This window comes from Lepus europaeus, chromosome 19, assembly GCF_033115175.1.
Source record: "Lepus europaeus isolate LE1 chromosome 19, mLepTim1.pri, whole genome shotgun sequence".
Lineage (NCBI taxonomy): Eukaryota > Metazoa > Chordata > Mammalia > Lagomorpha > Leporidae > Lepus > Lepus europaeus.
Genome location: NC_084845.1, coordinates 67790613 through 67813491, shown reverse-complemented (window position 1 = coordinate 67813491; position 22879 = coordinate 67790613). Strand labels below are relative to the sequence as shown.

Below are 22879 nucleotides of genomic sequence, written 5' to 3'. Positions count from 1 at the left end.
GGTATGAGGAGGACAGTAGACACCAGTGGGTTGTCTGGGATTGCACTTCCTACAACACCAGGATTTACAACACTTGGCAACTGCAGCTCTTAAATATTCCAAGGGCAAAGTGAAAAAGGTCAAGTACAAATGATCAGTGGGACCCGACATAACGTGAGTTGGCTTCTCTTAGCCTCTGCTGTCACATACGATGTCAACTGACACATGTCCGTCACCAAGTCTTTCCCACCCCACCCATTTCCTGGATCTTTGGGATTCAAACCCAACTATCTAAGCCTTTTTAAGCTTTCTGGCTCTGTTTGACTTTCCGTCTTTCATCCCAGTGCCAACCTTGTGCCGTGCCTAGGGCCTGCACACTGCCAGCACATCTCACTCGTTGGGCTCCTCGTCAGTCACACCGATCACATTTTTTCAGGGATGGAACAGGTTCACGTTGAATCAGGAAATACAGGTGCAGAACTGAGAGTCAGAGAGAAGGAAGAAGGAGGGAACAGGCTTAGGGTACTGGTTAGGTGCAAAAGTCATCTCAGCATTGTGGACTTGTTATTTCCTTCTGCAAGTGGAAGAGAGCAAAATATCGGCTCAGAGATCTAGATTTGCCCACACAACATTCACCAGGCATTCTCCCATCTGAACACTGTCTTCTTCATTGAACCACAACTGCTCTTATTCACAGGGCCTATACTTGTACAACCTACATTCATGGCTTGAGATAAACATGAAAGTACCCAATCAGTTCTGCTCCTTGTATTTTTTGACATAATAATATACATGAATAGGCACTTCAGAGAGAGGAGCTAATCAGAACGTGCTGACCCAACAGCTTACACACAAAAAGCAAACTTCCAAGCTCCTCAGTTCCTCTATCACTGACTTTTCCTGAATGTGCTATCACTGACAATCACCCCAGTCTCATTTAGCATTTACTAGCTTACACAGAACCAAACAACCATAACCCACTTAATTACTTGGGGGATTAAAAACACAACACACATATACAGACACACACAGAACTGTGATACTGGAGCATAGAGTATAGCCCAGTTTAAATTAAAAAGATCCCCCCAAAGTATGATTGTCTCCAGCTTCTCGGCGGTGAATTAAAAGCTGTTTGGTGTCGTGAAGATTACAGAAGCAATCACATTTATGGGCCTGCTTTGCATACCAACTCTATTAATTTCCATACTCAGGGTGGCTTCGCATTTCCAAGCATGTTAACATAGATGCCATTTGGGATAATCATTTGGAGAAAAAAAAGATGGGGGGGGGGCATGAGGAACAGAGCAAGAGATAGAGCTAGAAAAATGGCTCTTGCAAATCAAGTCCTTTTTGAAATATATCGATTCTGATAAATACAAAAATCAAAAGACAAATGAGAGTTCCTGATGGCCTGACCCAAGAGTCAGACTCAGAGATCAAATTACCAGGAAACACACATTGGAATTCACTCATTGTGCCAGTCCTGCACTTGTCGTTACAGACTCTAATTATTGAGATGATTTCATTGACATAATTGCATCAAGATGTGCATGGGCTTCACCTTGGACAGCTCCCTGGATGTTCAACATCGCATCTTCATTACTGTGTTCCTTTCAACTTCTAACAGTGTGTCTCCATCTAGAATGACCCAATCAGGCCCGCACTTTTTCCTTTTCTATAAAGCTGGCTGCATACAGAACAGGAATGAAGGGACGTGACTGGCAGGCAAGGCAGATTGGAGACTGTAAGGGCAAACCTGAAATCACCTCCTTAAAGGGAAACGAGAAACTGACCAAATTGTACCGTTGCCTATCCTTTGTTTGAAAATTTTAAAGAATGATGCTCAAGGTTCTACAGTTAAGTGGTTATTTGTCTGCCACCAATCTGAAATTCCAATGAGCTGAACTAGGCTTGCTGTGCACTGAACCATGTGTCCTAGGTCCCACTAAAGGTAACACTACATTGACATTAAAAACAGGAAGTGATCACAACCACAGATCCAAGAAATGTACATTTTAAGGTGTTCAACTGGAACTTCAAGGAGCCTGAGTTTAACACACAGAACAGCCAATAGAGTTTTTGACTTTCTGAAGACCACTGAACTAGCCCAAAGAAGAGTTTTTCATTCCTACATCTCCAAACTCCCAGAAGCCAACATTCCACTGCCATCATTATTTGATGCAATGCTACGTATGAGAAACTACAGCAAGGACAGCATCCATGGCAAAGTGATGGTTTTGCTCTTTGGGGTCTGCACAGGGGAAATGGATTTCATTTCTTTTACAGTGAAGAATTCACATCGGAGGTTGATGGCCTTCTCTTCTCCAAGCAGTGAGGAAATGCTCCCTGACAATGATACCAAAAAAGCAACACACACTCCACTGGATTAGCCTCTAAGCTGGCAAATCATTAACGTAAGTCTTCCACCTGCGCCAAACAGTGACATAGGTAGAATGAGTAGAAGACATCAGGTTAGTAAATATCACACCCAGAGACGCATTTCTAAGACCCTGGCAAATTCCAGTGTGAGAAGAGGCCATGGGCATCTTCACGTGACTGCTTACAGTTGAGAACGGACTGGTCCTTGATGAATTCGATTGGTTGATTGATATGGAACAACTTCTGCTGAAATCCAGGCGCACAGTCCAAATCTTCTGCAGATGTTAGCAGCAGCACCTGAAAAGGAAAAACAAACAAAAAACAATAAAAAGAGAAGCCATCAATATTTTAATAGCAGCTTGTGTGTTTGCCCAACTAACTTTTTACCAAATTTGCGACTTTGAGAAATGAGCTGAGGTTTTAATTTCATTTCCCAAATGAAGAGGTAAGTTGATACTTCTCTTGTGGCTGCCAACAATTCATTTTGGCAATGAGATTTGGAAAATGCACAAACGGGAACAGCTGCTGCAGTTTCCATTAAGTTACAGTTAAAGAAATAACTTTGTCAGATTTTTACACCTGCTAAGAATCTCACCATGGTTTCTACGTGTGAAATTTCATTATAGAAACTGTCAATTTCCTATGAATCCCGAGTTGTTATAACTAACTTCACTTTCATACATGCAAAGGAGTGTTGTCATCTGTGAAGAATAAAAAGAAAATGTGGTTCTTCCATTGGAAGTCATTTCTAAGAGGCAGCTGAAGTCCACTAGATCCTCATCATGGTCCAACGGGGTGATCATAAGCCACCAATGGCTACCGAGCACTTGAAATACAGCTAGTCCAAAAATGAGAAACTGCAGGTCAAACCTCCAAATTGAATTTTGATATATAAATAATGCAAAACATTTAATAATTATATATATTAATTTTGTGTTGAAATGACATTTTACATATAGTGCTGAATGCATATGTTATTAACATTAACTTCACAAATTTCTTGGCATCATGGTAAAGTTTTCTACTGGAAAATTTAAAATCTGGTGCTTTAGTTTTTGTCTTAGCAAACCATTGGGATACTTTATCCAGCAGTCAAACAAACCAGGTCATAGGCTTTGGAACAGAGCAGGCTTGTGCATCAACTTTCGTTAGCTGCTTTCTCTGTTGCGACTCATTTTCCCATCCCGTGTTGGTATTTTCCTTAGACCACCCTTCCAAAGGCATGGCTTGCTTGTATCAGTTTCTTAAGAAACCAACTTTTGATACCAGACCTTAAACTCTTAACCACCACATGCAGGCAGTAGAAGAAAACTCATTATCATCCCCACCAGCAAACTCACAGGAGTGTACAAAAGGTTGGAAGATGGAGACCCAGGGCTTCTCTCTAAATACCAGCCCTCCAAAACGCACTGAACCCCAAGGAAGAGGAGGCAGAATCAATCTCAGGAGGTTCACCGCGTGGCTGGCCTGAGCAACATCAGAGGAGTGGGAAGGCAAGGGTCATCACCCTGATCGACACCATCTTTCTCCATCAAAGCGGAAGGATGCTGTGGCTCCACATCCGTATAGCTCCGCTCGTAGGCGTTCCCTTGTTCTGAGAGCAGGCTCTGATTGCTTCTGAAGCAATAACAATGCTGACATCCCAAGTGGCACATACACAGAATGGGGATTCCGAAGTCAGAATAATTTCCTGGCAATTTTGCAATAGAAAAATCTATAAGCGGCCAATACTAATTTAGTTTTAAACAGCAAAATGGTCGAAGGTCGCCTCCAGACACCCTGTGTCTACAATTGTATGTTCGCCTTCTAACCGGCTAAGTCTGCCCTCAGATCCCAGACCAGTTAACCACCACAGGTGCTAAGGGAGATGAAGGGATGCTCAGGGCAGGAATCAAGGATGGAGAGGAGGAACACCGCTCTATGGGCAAGTTAAGTTCTCCTTGCTGTCTGTCTGCAGCTTCCCCTGTCTCCTGATTCCCTGGCAGGGTCTAGGTAGGATTCTTCTAAAACTGGGTAGGAAAAAAAGAACATGGTCCACCTGCTAACTCCCAGGATGGCAGGAGTGGCAGGAGAACTCCCACAGGCATAGTTTCATCTTTGCCAATTCTTGGGTCTACTTAACCAGTCAAAATCCAAGTGATCTGTAACATACAAGTACGTGGCACCCTGATGTGCAGAGGGTGACTTAATGAGGTGAGAACCAGCCAGATCCTTCATTCACTCACTTACTCAAGAAGTACAAATTTAATTCCTGGATTCAGCTAGGACTTTAAGGAGTTTATAGAGAAGCAATATAGTAGTACAGCAGTTAAAAACATCAACTCCAAACTCATTTTACTTGGCTCAAATCTTGAGATGAATCATACAAAGCAATCAAAACATTGCCCGGGATTAGTCAATAAATGTTGACCAGGACAGTACGCTGTGTAGGAAGGGGAAGGGATGCTAACAAATTGTAACATCGTTAATGATTAATTGAAATTAAGATTCAGGGCAGGTCTCCTTGGGAGCAGGAACCGAAGCTCCTCCAGGAGCATCAAGGAAAACAGATACAGTTGAAGGGGTCTTCGGCTGCCACAGCAAAGTTAGGCAAGAATCAGGTGGGGATAGGGAGAAGACCACACACTCAGCCATCAGCCAACACACTCCTTGTTTTGCATCAATTCTCATGTGCCTCTCTGGGGTTCACACAACTCATCTCTGAAGCTGCAATAACCCAGATCAGGGCTTTTTTTTTTTTTTTTTTTTTTTGACAGGCAGAGTGGACAGTGAGAGAGAGACAGAGAGAAAGGTCTTCCTTTTGCCGTTGGTTCACCCTCCAATGGCCGCTGCGGTTGGCGCGCTGCGGCCGGCGCACCACGCTGATCCGATGGCAGGAGCCAGGTGCTTCTGGTCTCCCATGGGGTGCAGGGCCCAAGGACTTGGGCCATCCTCCACTGCACTCCCGGGCCACAGCAGAGAGCTGGCCTGGAAGAGGGGCAACCGGGACAGGATCGGTGCCCCGACCGGGACTAGAACCCGGTGTGCTGGCGCCGCAAGGCGGAGGATTAGCCTAGTGAGCCGCGGCGCCGGCCAGATCAGGGCTTTTTAAAAGCTGAGCACCTTCCTGGCCATTACAGAGTGCTCTGGTTACTGCCGCTACCTCCTGATTTCTCAGCAGAATGCTGAAGAGTGTCAGTGTCTGAACTGGTCATGGAAACACACTCTTCCATTTTACTCACACTAGGTTTGGGGACATTGTGTGAGACATCACCTTTCACTGTTGTAAGAATTATTGCCTGAAGGAGGCTGGCACCATGGCATAGTGGCGAAGCCACCACCTGCAGTTTCAGCATCCCATATAGGCACTGATTCGAGTCCCAGCTGCTCCATTTCTGATCCAGCTCTCTACTATGGCCTGGGAAAGCAGTGGAAGATGGCCCAAGTCCTTGGGTCCCTGAGGATGGGAGACTCAGAAGAAGCTCCTGGCTCCTCATTTCGGATTGGCCCAACTCTGGCTGTTGCAGAAGTTTGGGGAATGAACCAGCAGATGAAGAGCCCCCTGCTCCCACCTCTCTGTAACTCTGCCTTTCAAATAAATAAATAAGTTTTTTTTTTTTAAAGAATTACTGCTTGGACATCACTCCAGAACCAGGCAAGGTCTTCTCCAACATTATCAGCTATCACTCCTGTAAAAACGCTACCTGGACAAACTTTCCCCCAAAGCTTCTCTAACTTTTCCAGAATTCATGCTATGAGCTCTGTCTTTACTACCACTGCTACAATGGCCTTCTATGTGGTTCGTTCGTTCGTTCATTTTATTTTATTTATTTATTTTTATTTGACAGATAGAGTTACACAATGAGAGAGAGAGACAGAGAGAAAGGTCTTCCTTCCATTGGTCCACTCCCCAAATGGCCGCTATGGCTGGCGCTGTGCCGATTCGAAGCCAGGAGCCAGGTGCTTCCTCCCGGTCTCCCATGCGAGTGCAGGGGCCCAAGCACTTGGGCCATCCTCCACTGCCCTCCCGGGCCACAACAGAGAGCTGGACTGGAAGAGGAGCAACCTGGACTAGAACCCGGTGCCTATATGGGATGCCAGTGCTGCAGGCAGACGCTTAACCAAGTGAGCCATGGTGCCGGCCCCTATATGGTTCTTTTGTTCACCAATGCATAAGCTCACCAATCAAGAGGTAACCAACGCCTTTTTGAAAGCATGAAAATTACCAAATGTTAAGCTCACCAAAGCTATGATAAGAAAATAATAATAAGACTGCTTTGAAAGTAGATTCACATTTAACACTTCAAAGTCTGAGCTGTATCAGTTCAGTACAAAGACCAATTCAATCATGAGAACAACCCTGGGCAAGTAAGCATCCATGGCTCAGTTTTCTCAGTTGGAAAATGGAGGCAAGAATGGTATCTTACGGGTCATTATGAGGACTTAGTTGATTGTAAAGAGCCTTCAATAGCACATGGCACATAGTAATTGCTGAGTAAATGTTTATCACTTCTCTTTTAAAAAAGCTTTATTTATTTATTTATTTGAAATCAGAGTTAGAGAGAGGGAAAGACTGATTGTCTACCTGCTAGTTCATTTCCTAAACGGCTGCAATGGCCAGGGCTGGGCCAGGCCAAAGCCAGAATCTTCTTCAAGGTCTGCAATGTAGATGCAGGGGCCCAAGCACTTGGGCCATTCTCTATTGCTTTCCCAAGCACATTAACAGAGAATCGGATAAAAAATAGAGCATCCGGGTATCAGACTGGTGCCCATATGTGATGTTGGCAGTAGCTTTACCCAGTGTGCCCCAATGTGGGCCTTTATTATTATTTCTAGGTCTCACGCTTAAATCAATACATGACTCACTATATTCTCCATTAGGACCTGTTAGACCACTGAGGCACAAACAGTTAACCCCACACCCAATGACACTGTGTGCAGACAATCTAAAGTCCAGTGGAATGCACATTGCCCAGCAAAGCCTCACACCGGGGACATTCCAAACTGCGAAGACAACGCACCATAAACTTCACCACGGAGCTTTTCTGCACATTCCCCACCCAACGTATCAGGGTCCATGTGACAACATCTGCACCTCCATCTGACCACCCTTCCCCAACAAGCAGATTAAGAAGGGACTCCAAGGGCCAGTGTTATGGTCTAACAAGTTACACTAAACCGTAACAGATCCTCCACTTCCAACCCAGCTCCCTGCTGACGGCCTGGGAAAGCAGCAGAAGATGGCCCAAGTGTTTGGGCCCTGTACCCACGTGGGAGACCAAAGAGAAGCTCCTGGCTCCTGGCTTCAGCCTGGCCCTGTCCTGCCTGCTGCTGCCACTGGGGGAATGGACAGTAGTGCACGCTCTCACTCTAACTCTACTTTTCAAATAATTTTTTTAAAGGAGGGACTCTGCCCACTGCCCAAGCAGAATGAAGCCTGACCTCAACCCCCTGGCCTCTGCCCGGGCGGGCTGAACACGCACTGTCTTTACCACCTATTCTGTCCCTCGTACAATAAAAGCCTTTTCTGTTTTAACTGCTCACCTCCTCAAAAAAAAAAAAAAAAAAAAAAAAGAAAGAAAGAAAAGAAAAATTCTAAACCATCACATTCTCCAATACGGTGCTTACAAACAGTACGGAAGTATGAATCTGGTGCTTCTATGACCAAGCTGTTTTGTGGACAGACTGTGCTCAGGTGACCTACAGAGAAGCAGCAGGGGCCAGAATCCTGGCAGAAAAGATCAGGGGGCATTTGCATCTCACCAGCAGCCACAGGACAAGCACCCCGGCACCCCGGGTGGCTCAGAAGTGCTGGGCTTCTGTAGGAAGCTTTGCAGGGGAAGTTCAGAGCCCCGAGCCCCACAGAAGAGCCAACACCCTCAACTTAGACCTGGACAGCAAATCTTTGGTCACCCTCTTTGCACCTGGTTCTCTTTTGAGAACCTTCTCTCTTAAAATAAAAGGCTTTATGTTTACCCTGCCAGGTACTGAGTCAAGAACATGGCCAACTTTGGAGCTTGCTTCCAAAGAACTCTCTCTCTCCTGGACGCAGGTTGCCAGCTGGCAGCACGAGAGGGGGATGTGGCAGCAGATGTGGTTAGTTTCGGCGGAGCCGTCTGTCACTGAGTTAGATTATCCTGTTACACAGAAGTGCCTCCCCAAGCTGTCCTATGGAAACAGCCCCTTCTCACTTACACAGTTCTGCCATCCAAGTCGGTAGTCTCAGGTTTAGATGCCAGCAATAAGCTACGTGAGTGGAGAATTCCCCTATGGACGCTGCCTCAGGCTATGGGCTCCACTGCAATAATTCCAGGGGCCAAACCCTCTCCAACAGAATGGGGGTGGAAGGATTCTCCCCACTTCTAGGTCTGGCTCTTGAAAGGACACGTGTGATACCTTGTCTACGGAGCAAGGACTGCCCAGATATCCTCCAATACAAAGAAGCCAGAAATAGGTCACTGTGCAAAGAACGGAGCCCAGGAGTGCTACCCAACAAGACTGTCCACACAATACCCGGGACGTCACTGAGACTTAGGTGTCTGTCACAGCAGCGAGCCTGGCGTACTCTCAGTACGCTAAGCACGGAGAAAACTGCCCAGGTTGTCCACTCCAGTGACACCATGGGTGCCTCCCAGTGGCCAGTGAGAAATTCCGGGACCCAAGGAAAGCATCACATGTTGTCTTCAAAGCAACTGCAAATGAAAAGTGGGAGACTTCCTACCACCAACAATGATCTCAACAGGCTCTGGACAACCTCAATCTCATCCTCTCTTAAGCCAGCTCCAAAAGGGCTTTTTTTTCCAAACGAACTTGCTGGGGTCCCCCGGCTCTTGTTGCCTTCCTTTCACGGCCTCACCCTGCTTTCTGCAGTTAGTGGAGATGGACAGTTACTTTATCCAGGCAACAAAACACCTCTGGTTTATTCTTGTCAGAGTTAGTCTACGGGAATCCGTCTGAATGGTCTTAGATTGGTGTGGGGAAGAAAGCTACTATCTCTCACTCACAGGATATAAAACTGTTACAGCAATATATTTTGATTGATTCTTTATCCTGCCAGGGACCAAAAACATACAGCTCTAAGATTCATAAAGGCTCATCGACTGCAGGCAAAGCTTGGAGAAAAGCCACAATTCCGAGACACACATGTATGCGTACACACACACACACACACACACGACATCCTCTCTTCGAGTGCTACCCCATGTTGCCTGCATTCCCTCCGAGTCTGGATTCCTTAAAATGTTCCTGGTGTTTCGTAGCCCCGGGACACAAAACACCTGCCACTTTCTTTCCCATTGAGGTAACAGACACCTAGAGATGATTTTGTGATTCTTGGGGAGATAAAGGCGGAGAACCCTTGGGTCTGGTGAGGACAGCTGCCTTCAAACTCAATTTGAAACCAGCACCCCAGAGCTTAATTCCAGTTGAATGCTACCCAACAGCCTCCCTTCAAATGGTTTCCAGGGAAGCTGTATGTATCTGGAAAAGTGTAAGACAACAAATCAAAGCTAACCTGAGCCCCAAGTCTGGCTCTGTGGACATTTCTCCAACTTTTGGCAAATTATCTGGAAGAGGGTCTGTGTTCTCTTCCGTAGGCTGAAACTAAGACCATCCCCAGCCCACAGCTGATGGGAGGCCACAAGAAGATACAGACAGAATAATGGCCCCCCCAAACGGGTCCTCATCCGAACCTCACAAGCTGTGGTCGTGTCGAGCTACACACATGGCAAAGGGGAGAGCTAAGGTTGGTCATCGGTTAATCTTGACACTGAATCATTAGCTTTGCTATGCCTGTAGACTCCATCTAACCACAAAGGATCTCTGAATGGAGTGGAAAACGTCAGAGAAAGAGACGTGAGGATGGAAGCAAGGGTAGGCTGACGTGTGAGGGCACTCGACCCGGCATCACTGGCTCTGAAGATGAAGAACACGGAGCAGAGTCGAGAAGGGTGCACAGCCCATGGAAGCTGGAGCAGGCAAATGCATGGAGACTCCCGAAAGGCACCAGCCCTGCCGGAGCCTCGGCCCCTGCCCAGCCAGGCTCACCTTGGGCTTGTGCTCTCCAGACTGTGTGCTAAAGCCTCTGTGCTGAGCAGCGTCTTAGAGGAGTCACAGGAGGCACACGCAATCCTGCTACCGCACTGGCCCCACCACGCACACTCCGAAGACAGATCCTTCTCTTCAAGTGGATTTAAACAAACTGATGGAGAAGGAGAAACAGAAGAGGAACACAGGGAGGGAGGGTGGAGGAGAAACTCAGGGCAGGAGGGAGAGAGGAGGAGAGGGGGCCATGAGTGTGGGGCCCTCCGACAGGCACCAGAGTCAGCATGGAGCGGTAACCGCTACGTGCTCCTTTCCTGTGCATCATCAGGCGCGGTGCCTTCTCTTTCATCTCAGGATCGTTCCTTTCAACTGGTGGGGCGCTGTGAGCTTCTGATGTGACAGGCTCATGTGTCCATGTTTCGTAAGATCTCTTGCTCAAAACCTGAAGCCTCCATTATGTGCCTGGCTCTGGGCTACGTGTTGGGGTTGGAGAAATGAACAAAGCTTCCTGTGTCACGGGCACTGCTCCTTATCCCAAGCTCTCACTGTAGGGAAACAGGTCCCACGTATGAGATTCATGCTGCTGCTGTGACAAAGCGCCACAATCTGACTGGCTCATCCCCAGCAGTCACCAGGCCAGCACCACAGAGTACCTGGGTTAGATTCTTAGCTCTGTGCTCCAGCTTCCTGGCAACCCAGGCTCTGGCAGCAGGTGATGGTTCCAGCACTCATGGGGAAACCTAGGTGGATTTCACACCACCCAGCTCCAGCCTGGCCCAGTGCTGGCCACTCTGGGTATTTGGGGGAGTGAACCAGGAGTTCACAGCTCTTTCTGTCCATCCCTGTCTCTCTTCTTTTCAAACAAGCTCTGAAGTTCAAGGCAGGTCTGCAGCACTGTGTTCCTTCAACACCACCTGTTTGCTTTGGCTTTCCAGCTTGCCTGCACAGATCCTCAGCTACTGACCTCCCCCCGCCCCCATCTGCAAAGCCGGCAGCGAGGCTTCCTCCTGTTTCTCACCGTCTCTCTGCCCCCACAGCGACACTGCTGACTCCAAGGCTGACTCCCGATGCGTCCAGGTAAGGACGACTGTGGTCACCCTACACTCACCTAAGTCATTCACAGGAAAGTCACGTCCTGGAAACCAGGCTGTGCACATACTGAGGGAGTCACTGTCCGTCTATCACAGCCCACGAGGAGCTCAGAAGAAAGTTTTATGCATGCCACTGTGTCATCCAAGATGTCCGAGCGTGAGCCATTCCATAGTGACCCACGTTTCTGACACAATTTACACATGAAGCCAAGAAGACATAAACAAGGACCTCACGGGTGGAGAACAGCTAAGCATCCAGGCCCGATGTTGTGTCAATTTCACAACGAGAGCATGACCTTTTCTTGCTCAGAAACAATTATCAAACCCTTCTTGGCCTTGCTGTGAAGTGGAACATTTTATTCTGACCGCGCGACTCTCAACACTTTCTTCTCTGCCAGACGTCAGACAAGATGTCAGATTTGCCATCACATGGAAAGGGTTTTATTAATTATCTTTCTGAGGCAAAGTCCTTTTTGCAATTTATTTTTTCACACTAGGAGAAAATCTTCTATTGAACTAAATGTCTATCTCGTTAGTTTTTTTTTTTTCCCCCTGCTAAGGTCCTTACTCTAAAAAGTTCCAGAAGAAAAGAATAAACCAAGCAAAAATTGGTGTTGAAGGCAAAGAATTGATTGTGTTAAGCCGCCCTCCACGTATCTTCTCCAGGGACACAGTGTTAAACATATGCATATTTTCTTTAAAAGCTGCCTGATATGCAGTTAAAAAATTTCCCCCGATACTCAGAAGGAATCACAGCAACTGCTCCTTAAATGCTAAACAATCATTTTAAACCACTCATTCGCTGACGTAAGTAATAGCTATCGAGAGCCTACTTTATGGCAAGAAATATACAAATTAGTAAGATAAAGCTTCTACCTTCAAGGAATACAGAGCTTTGCAGAGATTGACAGGTAAATGTCTTTAAAATAGAATAAAACTGTAAGTTTCCAGATGAAGTGACTAATCTGGTAGAAAGAGCAGAAAGGAGGGTGCAGTGAGCTCAGTGTCATTGGAAGGGGACGTCGCTAGAGAAGGAACTGCCCCAGACCACACCAATTCAGTCGCTCACATGAGTTTTGAACATGTCCAGTGTGAAGGCCCACAAAGGATGGCATGACTTGGACTTCATTGCAGCTACTGGTTCTGAACCAGAAAGACTCAGATGGGGCTGGCGCTGTGGCACAGCGAGTTAAAACCCCAGCCTGCAGCACTGGGTGTCAGTGCGAGTCCCAGCTGCTCCTCTTCCAATCTAGCTCTCTGCTATCGCCTGGGAATGCAGTAGAAGATGGCCCAAGTCCTTGGGCCCCTGCACCTGCGTGGGAGACCCAGAAGAGGCTACTGGTTCCTGGCTTTGGATCAGCTCAGCTTTGGCTGTTGTGGTCATTTGGGGACTGAACCAGTTAAATAAAAAAGACTCATACGTCTCAAGACAGAGAACTGATGATTTAAAAATTCCATGTTTACTTTGATAACTTGGCTTTAAAAAGCCAAGAATTTCTGAGAAGAAACTAGAAAGTAATTTGCCACTTTTTTTTTTGCTTCCTATTTCTACAGCAGCAAGATAGGAATACATCTAAGTGGAATGCAAGGGAGACTCGGGTATAAAGGGAGAGAGGCACAGTGGTGTCCAGGAGATCCTAGTTAAGTGTTTAGCAACCGCTGTCCAAAGAAGAAATACCTTGGTTTGTGGCATTTGCCGATGTGCACGTTGTCCGTGCTCTCATCATAGCCAGGGGACGTTGCCATTTAAGTCATTGGTTGAGAGATCATGTTGACATCTTTCGTGAGTGCAGCAGCTCCAACATGGAACTGAGAATGCCAGCTCTGAATCCTGGGTCATCAGAACCAAGAACTTCCCTGGACTCTTGTCGGGCCCTTATGAGTACAAAGCACCGTGATGCAAAGTGTCCGCCTTCCTTCTTCTGGGATGTTTTGTCACAGGGGATGGGACTCTACCATATGAGCTGCAACAGCCTGGGGAACCCTTCTACTAATGGAACAAAAGAGGCCACCACAAATCGATTTGATAGGAAGAGAAAATGCAGTGAGTCCTTCATTTGTGACTGTGTGTTAAGTACTGCTTCTGATGCTTTATCCAGAGTTCTACCTCCGGATAATCAATTTGGCCTTAAAAATCCGTCTGCAGCACCATACTAGCGTTCAGAACACAGATGTGCTGGCCACGCTAGCACCCCCTAGTGGACTAGTCTCACGTAGACTTTGTTCTAAGGGAAACTGGTCTCTAACAAAGGGGTTTCAAATGACAGTGGCCTGCAGGTCCCAAATGGGCATTGTATCTGTTAGCAATGACTCTACAGACTGAAGGCCATCTAACACTAACTATCAGCAATGCCCACAAAGTAGCTGGATTGGAGACAGCACTGAGGTTGAACCAGGCAGGACAACGCCTACAGAAGTCGAGGTTGTCCTCTTGGTAACTGTTGTCTCCAGGTGAACCTCGCCCATGTTCCTCCCCAGTGGTCCACATCAGCGAGTTCCATCTGCCTCTTACCCTCCCAGCCACACTGCTGTTTGCCTTATATCAATTTGGGTTTCTATTTGTATCTTCATATAGATTGCTCTCACACCCAGGCCTCTTCAGGCATTTACACACCCTTCCTGCTGCCACCCCCAGCCCCCAGCACCTAGGGTACTGGCCCCCACCTGCTAATGCTCATGGAAGTGTCCCTGGAACACATCATGGAGAAGTCACTTGTGTTACGGCAAACCCTCCGTCACCGTGTGACGTCTCCAGTACCCCCTTCTTTCCTGTCTTCCTGATACAGAAGCTCCACGCAGCTTGCTCTGTCACTCAGTATTCTCTTTCAGTACACAAACCCCTTCCTCTTCAGCTCACTTGTTCAAGGGCACAGGCATTTTAGGGCAAAAGAAGAGGCTTACTGATGTGCTCTCAGGCTGAGCACACCCACCCCCACCCCCAGCTCCCCAGCAATGTCCAACCAGTGTCATCTTCTCTCACCTCCTAAGCCTACTTCCCACTAAACATATAAACAAAGTAAGGCTTATCTGGATGCAAATGGATTAAGTCAAAAGCCTCTGCTATCATCATTACAGCATTAAATTTAAGGATGGATGAGCCAGTCTCTTCTCCCCATCAAGCAAACCCTAGTCAGATTTTTGAACCAAGAAGAAAGAAAACATTTGAGCTACAACACTTTGAAAGAATATATATATATTTACATATATATAAACGCATGTCTACTGGATCCCAGAAGTTCAATTACCTGAAATTTCATGAGTCAGTCCTTTGGATATTTTCAGCCCAAGTTGGATTAATGCAGTATTTCAAAGTGTCTGCTAATCCTCCTGAGCTTTCAAAGTAAGTGCTTTTGGGAAAATAGCCTATCTCCACCATAGCAAAAGTTGGAGAAGAAGGAATCATCTTCAAAAAGTATGAAAACCATGAGGCTGTGAAGGGCCTCCCCACTAGCCCGAGATGTTACACTACAGTCTCTGCAGAGCCAAACGGCAGACAGACATTCTGCAAGGGAGAATGAGGCCTATCAGAGAGACACACTGTGATGGTGCAGCCCCTGGACGGGGCTCCCAGCAAGAGGACCCTTAGAAGTGTGTGCCTTGTTTCCCCAACGTCACTCAAGCACCTTTTCGCTGTAGCTGATTTTGCTCTGCACCCGGTCCCTGAAATACTCCATTACTCCACAGCTGTGAATTCATGTATGGGCTGAATCCAGGAGTCATTCCAGGGACTCACCTGCGACACCGGTGGTGACTGCACATTTATTCAGGCTGTGCCACACAAACCAGGGGAAGCACCGGAACCCTCACGACCAGTCTCTGAGGTAGACAGTCTCTGCCCATCCTCACCACCACTGTCTTCCAGACCAGTGTCTCAGCAGGACCCTCAAGGTCAACCAGCAGAGCCCGCCAGGCTACTAGGGACTCTAACTGCCCATGCTACCATTCCCCACAGTGTCCACACAGCCTGCAAGAAGAACAGGGATATTTTGGCCTGCTTATTTGACCTGCAGCCCAATGGGTAGCCCATCTAAAGACTAATCTATTTTCTCATGAAATGCTTCAGCAAAACTCATTCAAGCTCCCGCCTCTTAATCTTGATAGTGGATGTGAGCCTATGTTATAAGAAAGAGTATTAAGATTTGGCAATAAGATTTTTCAAGGGTGATAAATATCCCTTTAAAGGCACTGCATATCCATTGACTGAATAACTCTGTCCTGAAAATGAAAGTCACACTTGGAGAATGGAGGGGTGCGTTATGAAAATGTAAATTAGAGCGACTTTATTGGCTGAGCTGAATTCAGCCCGTCTCGTCACAAAGTGTGAGTTGGGTAGGCTGCTAATAAGCCACGTGAGGGGCATAAGCAAACACAGAAGCTCACGATGGCCCACGCTGTCTGCTCGTTCGAAGGCAACCACGGAAAACGCCAAGATGCTATCATTTCCATTATTCCAGACTTCATTTGCACTTTTTTAAATTTTTTTTTTTTTGACAAGCAGAGTGGACAGTGAGAGAGAGAGAGAGAGAGAGAGAAAGGTCTTCCTTTGCTGTTGGTTCACCTTCCAATGGCCACTGCAGCCGGCGCACCGTGCTGATCCGAAGGCAGGAGCCAGGTGCTTATCCTGGTCTCCCATGGGGTGCAGGGCCCAAGCACTTGGGCCATCCTCCACTGCCCTCCCGGGCCATAGCAGAGAGCTGGACTGGAAGAGGGGCAACCGGGACAGAATCTGGCGCCCCGACCGGGACTAGAACCCGGTGTGCTGGCGCCGCAGGCGGAGGATTAGCCTAGTGAGCAGCGGTGCCAGCCCATTTGTGCTCTTTTTTGAAAACAAAGATTTCTTGAGGCCTGACCTCCTTTCTCACCACCTTGGTCTGAGAGATTACTTTGGGCAATACACTCAGATGAACATCTTCAAATAATTATAATTGTCTCTTATTTTAATGCTCACTTCTATTTATAGAAAGCAATATTGATTTCTCATTAGTGGTAATGATGGAAAATTTCCTTTCTAAATATGTTTGTGCAACATAGTATATTGATGGTAGCAGAAGACTGAAAAAACGTAATTCTTTTTTTAAAAAAATCTGATAAAATAGTTAGGTTGGAGAAACCATGAACTGGACAACTTATCTGGGAAGGTCTGTACAAAGGCAGGTTCAACCAGAGGAGAGCAAGAGGCCTGTGAGGACAGGCATCTGTCAGAATCAGGAGAAAATGAAGCTTTACTCAACCACAGAGCTGTGGTTTTCAAAGTGTGGTCTCCAGACACACAACTTTCATGTCACCTGTGACCTGGCTAGAAACACAGAGGCTCTGGTCCAGAAACTCCTGCTGCAGGACCCAACAATTTGCAGTTCTCTTAGTCCCGGACTGGTTCCAACGCCTGTTCCAGTTTCAGCACCACGGTATGAGACGATTCGCTATTCAACCACTCATTTAATCAATACATGTGAGTGAAGCATTTTTCAAATGCAAAGTTCATAGTCAACTCACAGCCTTGAAAAGCCACAGAGGAAGGAGGCATGTTAAACATTGTGCTAAAGACACACGGTGCGTGCTGTGAGGGAATCAAGGACAATTTCCAGGCACCAGGCCCGAGCGAATTAGGCTTTGCCATACAAGGAGGCTCAGGGGCTCAGAGCCACGACCTCCTGGAGCTTCTGAGGGGAGACTTCCTGGTGTGAGCAAGATACACTCATTTTATTCTCATGCACTGATGGCTCTGATGAGACTCCAGCCAAGAATTCGATGTCCTTGGCCTGCTGGAGGGCAGCAGGCATTCAGATTGATCGTCGCAGCAGGGCAGTTCTGGCCTCCTCTTGTGTGGGAGCTCAGACAAGGGGGCACCTGGTCACCCTGCTGATGGGCAGAGCACATCCTCACAATGGAGGAACCTGGGGCTGGACACACCTACCGCCTCTTGCTAGTGAGGGTGGATTGATAAATGATAGCACCAGGCTAAGGCCAGAGAGAAGAGCCTTTCATCAAACCACTTTTCCCAGGCAGCACATCCAAGGGGATGCGCTGGGGTAGGGGTGGGGGTGGGGAGCTGTTGATGGCATTGAATACAGTCCCTGCACCCAAAGTTGGGGCAGTCTTGGAGTGTAAAGCCAGGCGTTTCGTGATCTTGAAAAAGAGGAAGAGACAGATTTATAACCGAGCTTTTGCTGTGAATTCTGGAAGAAGCATAAATAGGTCTCAACTCCATACAGCGACATCATCCAACACAGCAGCCATCACTCCCAAGGGCCCATTCAACACCTAAAATGCAGTGAGCCCTAATTAGAAGGTGCCGTTAAGTTCAAAATGCAGACTGGGTTTCAAAGACTCAGTATGAAAACAGATGGTACATAATTTTTTTCTGTTGACTACACATCAAAATATGTAAGGCTAAAGAGAATATATTACACTCAATGTCACCTATTTCCTTCTATTCCTTTAAGGTTGGCTATCAGAAAATTTAAGATTATTTATGTCATTCAGTTTACTCCAAAACAGAAGTTGGCAAACTTTTTTTCTTATTGGGCAAGGTAGTCAACATTTTAGGCCTTCTGGGCGGGCGCGAATATCAGGATACGATGAAGACACATCAGCACTGAAAATGGCACTTCATAAAAATGTAGACACTCTTCTTAGTTTGTGGGCCATCTCCATGCAGGTAGTAGCCTGGATGTGACTCATAGACCAGTCTGCAAATGCCTGCTCTAGAGCAAGGCGCTGCTTGGCACCTCCAATGTACCATCCAGGCACCCAAGCAGCCCTGCTTCTGTGGGGCCAGCTGAGCAAACATTCTCAGAGCCAAAGCTGGTCCGTTGCTAAAAGGCAAGATGGAACTTGAACCAAGGTTTGTGTGGCTGTAGAGTTCATGTTGTTTTTGTTACGATTTATTTATTTGAAAGATAGATTATGGTGGGGGAGGGAGGGAGAGAAAAAGATCTGCTGTTCACCAGTTTATTCCCCAAATGGCCACAACGGCCAAGGCTGGGCCAGACCCAAGCCAGGATCCTGGAATTCCATCCAGGTCTCCTATGTGGGTGGCAGGGACCAGGTACCTGGGCCATCTTCTGCTTTCCCAGGCACATCAGCAGGGAACTGGATTGGAAGAAGAGCAACCAAGACTCAATGGTGCTCAGAGTGGGTGGCTTAACCCACCACACCACAATGCCTACCCCAAAGTTCATGTTCGTGATCACCAAGCCTCATTCGTGAGAAGAGCCCTGTGATTTTTGCCTCTTCTGTTTCTTAGGGCTGTGTGCCTATGTCAGGCCTGACACCATGCTTCGTCCCAACTAGATGCTCATTGGATGAATGAACAAAAGGAACAGATGGCCAACTGGGGCCTCAAGGTGGGGTTGAAATCTCCCTCCTGCCTCTTGCAGATGGCCAGGGGTTGACTGTATCTCAGCCATCCAATGCAGGCCGTTGTTCACATCCAAGTCACAGACCTTTAAGCTCATGTATAAGATATGTGCAGACCATGAGGTGAGAAGAACAGATATCCAAGAGTACAACAGCAAGAACTGTTTTCTGTGCATCAGGAGTTAATTCCCCGATGCCGATGGTTATTAATAATACAGGAAATACAAAGCCGTCGGAGCCTATCTTCCGAGAGCAGACGAGCCGGTTAGTGCTGAATCGAGAAAATTATTATTTATTAAGAATGAGATAGTCACAGGCCAGTGACTAATCCTGATTGGGTTCACAGACAATCCCCCACCCACAAAGTGAGCAATACATTTCTGCTGAAAGGTGTTCTGTTAAATACAAAATGCCAAAGGCATTATTATTCATCGCTCTGGGCTCACTCCTAGGATCCTTTCGCATTACAATTGCAGAGACTATGAAGCAACCCTCACCACAGATGGCCCCCATTTTCTGTCCCAGAAGCTGCTGTAAGGCACGTCCCTTGTCCCTTGAGAATTCTGTGTGACAAAGCTGGAGTGGACTGCAGACAGATTCCAGGGAGTGGTTGGGTTGGCAGTAGGCTATTCCTTGGACACGGAGGAAAACAGGGACAAGGAGAATGGTATCGTTTTGTCTCCATTTACTGTGACGGCAACACAAGGCCTTTGAGGGACCCAGGGGGGACCGGAAGGGATGCATTAGGAGCATATTTTCCAAACTTAGCATCTGACAGTGGCGTCAGCCCAGGGGATCAGAATGACACAGCCAAAGGCCACTGTGTTCTTGGAATCACTGGAGGCTTTGGTGTCAGTCAAGCCTGGCTTTGAATTTCCATGCCATCATCTATTCTCTCCACAGCTGCCAGGAATGCACTTTTTCCTCCAGGGCTGATGCTTGGTGCATCCGTGAAAAGGGCGACCAGGAGTGGAAGGACCAGTGACCAGACACATGTGTGTGTGCAGCACACAGCAAGGAAGCGCTGCATAATTACTCACATCATAACCATCGGAAATCAGAAGTCCCTGAACATCTTGGACCTGTGGTTGGGACCTAGATCAGAGAAGGCTCCTGGGAGGCGGATCCGGTCCCCTGTCCTCTCACGCCAGTCTCCCTCTGCTGCCATCTTTCACGACAGACTGACTCACCTCAGGGTTAGGAAGGCATAATTCTAGGATTCCGAGTGTGCAGCCTGCCTTTCCAGGGCATTCCTGCACCAGACACTGCTAACCCAGCACTGCCCTTCTTTGATGCTGGCTGGCTAACAGCAGAATCCTCCTAACACAGCCCTCAGCAACTGCTGCCAAAGAGCTGGGGCTGTTCCCCGAGTCACGGTCAGCGAAGCTGCCCTGGTGCTGTCGCATCCATGAACCATCTCTGTGCTGGGCTCCTGGCAGAGGCTCAACAACTTTATCTTCCACCCTTTGTTTCACTTGTACAGTGTTGATGGATTTAGATGTGCGATCTATTGTAACCTAGCAATCTTACCAAAATTGTTACCGTATTTTGTTGGTGGTAGTTGAACAGAGTGTAAGATTCACGTTTAACTGTGAGTTTTGCACATAATTTATAAACCTAATTGTAACCATGGATACCAACAACCAGCTTTACTTAGCCTGCAAGGAAGCTTGGGACCCTACATTGTCTGATTTTCACTTGGATATTTGCAACCATGTTGACAGAGCAATAAGGAGGGTCAGACGGTAGAAGACTAGGTGTTGAAAATACACATCTGAGTCTCAAGTTTCTATTTGTTCTTTTAAAACTACAAGAAATAATACAGTCATTAGCGTTGCAAAGTAAGCTCTAGACAGGGCAAAACTTATTTTCTCATCAGTGCCATCTTCATAATTAATAGCCAAAAGTCTGCCATTTAAAAGAAATTAAGATAAACAATGGTTTAACGAGATTTCACTAGGCCACTTGCTAGCACTCAATCAAGTATTATTTTCAATATGTGAAAAATGTCTCCTTGACTCTTAATGCATTTAGGGTCAACAGTTGCATCTTCATACATAAAAGATTCCTCAGCTTTCAAAGAAGAGGTAATTATAAGATACGGGTCACCCTGGAGGTCCACGATCTGTGTAACTTCTATTCTAATTAATTTATCATATATGTGATTTTGCTTTGGCTTCCAAGTGTTGATCTTTTATAGCAACCATGTTCCACGTGATAATGAGCTTTATCCGTTCAGAAGGTCATTCTTAATATAATTTCACCATTAGGAGACGCAGCCTATGAGCACGGGTGACCCTGCTTCGGGAAAAGGCACTTGGCAATGTCTTGGTCTGTTTTTGCCCTTGGTTGTTATTTTAAAACCAAGGGGTCGAGGCTCTTGGACAAAAGGTGAGAAATTCAATTAATTGTTAGGAAGCTGTCCTCCCAACGCCAGCCCCATGGAAGCGTGAGGATCAGCAGAAACGTTTGTATCTGAGGATTTGTTTCTTCTGTGCCCCTTCTGCTTCATCACTGAAATGACCTAGGTTTTGGCTATGGCTGCCCTGACTTGTGCCGATTTGGGGTTGTTCCTTCTTTGGCAGTAACAATCGCAGCTGGTCCCCTGACCTCAGCCACCTCCTCATCACTGGAAACCTTTATGTCGTGGGAGTTGTTACCTTAGGATGCTTCTTACTCCTTCAAAGAGTTTGGACTCCTGAGCAAACTGCAGTTACTAAGTAATGATGATATTATTTCCCAAGACCTATCTACTGGCACGACAGTGTTGTGTTTTTTTTTTGTTTGTTTGTTTGTTTGTTTTTTTCCAACATCAAAGACTCAAAATTGTCAAGCAGAAGCTTATTACGTAACCAACCAAGCCAAGTTGGTAGAACTCTGGCTCAAGGCAGAGAAACTTGATGTAGACAGAGCCCAGGATGAATGTGTGATTTCAGGTGGGTCTTCCTAAAATGCTGACAATCAGGACATTGCAGTCACTGACCACACATGCCATAACACATGCTCACCGCTTGGGGCCCAGTTAAATGCAGATTCTGAGTCAAGGGGCTTGGGGTGAAGCCCGAGATTCAGGGTTTCGGACAGGCTTTCTGGCCACGACACAGGCGCCGGTCCGTCTTCCATTTGATAACTAGAGCGCTGGATAAGAAGGAAGAGCAAAGTGGATGGGGACCACAAACTGAGGTTCAGCTCCATCCCCAAAGGAGATCTGCAGGCATTGTTTGTATGCCAGGCCCACGATGATGCCAGGCACATTTTACAGGGAGTTTATTCGTCGCAATGCTTTTCTTTCGGTGCCTCATTCGTCCCACAAAGGCCAAACAGAAGTTCTGCATATTCCAGCGAAGAGCCAGATGATGCCTTGGTTGGGATCATGTCCATGGCCATCAGGCATGTAAATCCCTTTTAACTGGCCTTCCTCCATGCATGCAGTGACTGGTATACTTAACAAACACTGATGCACCCAGTTACACAGCACCAACAGCAACAAAGTCCCTGCCCAAGGGGACTGAACAGCTAGGAAGACACTGGAGAATAAGACAACAGAGAGCCGGCGCCACGGCTCACCAGGCTATTCCTCCACCTGCAGTGCCGGTACTCTGGGTTCTAGTCCCGGTAGGGGCGCCGGTTCTGTCCCAGTTGCTCCTCTTCCGTCCAGCTCTCTGCTGTGGCCCAGGAGTGCAGTGGAGGATGGCCCAAGTGCTTGGGCCCTGCACCCTCATGGGAGACCAGGAGGAAGCACCTGGCTCCCGGCTTCGGATCGGTGCAGCACGCCAGCCGTAGCAGCCATTTAGGGGGTGAACCAACAGAAGGAAGAACCTAACAACAGAAGGAAGATGCTAACAACCCTGCCCGCCACCCTTCGGGACCACAAAGGCTGGCACAAGAGATGCTGGCATCCATAATCTCTATTCAGGAGTCAGAACCATGGGTGTGTAAGAGGGAGCCTAGACAGAGCCAGCAGTCAGATACATGAATGTGTGTCCTCAAAGGTTATAAACAAATGGGGATGTTAAGGAATACCAGCAGGGTCCTCTCTGTAGGGAGGA

The 22879-nt window shown here is 47.1% G+C and overlaps 1 protein-coding gene across 1 annotated transcript in view; it reads right to left on the bottom strand.

Annotated features, from left to right (window-relative positions):
* The window catches only part of CDH13 (cadherin 13), a 983749-nt gene that overhangs the window by 760972 nt on the left and 199898 nt on the right, over positions 1-22879 (bottom strand). The window contains exon 2 of the mRNA XM_062176103.1: positions 2544-2655. Within this exon, the coding sequence (XP_062032087.1) occupies positions 2544-2655 (112 nt within the window). The remainder of the gene's footprint in view (positions 1-2543; positions 2656-22879) is intronic.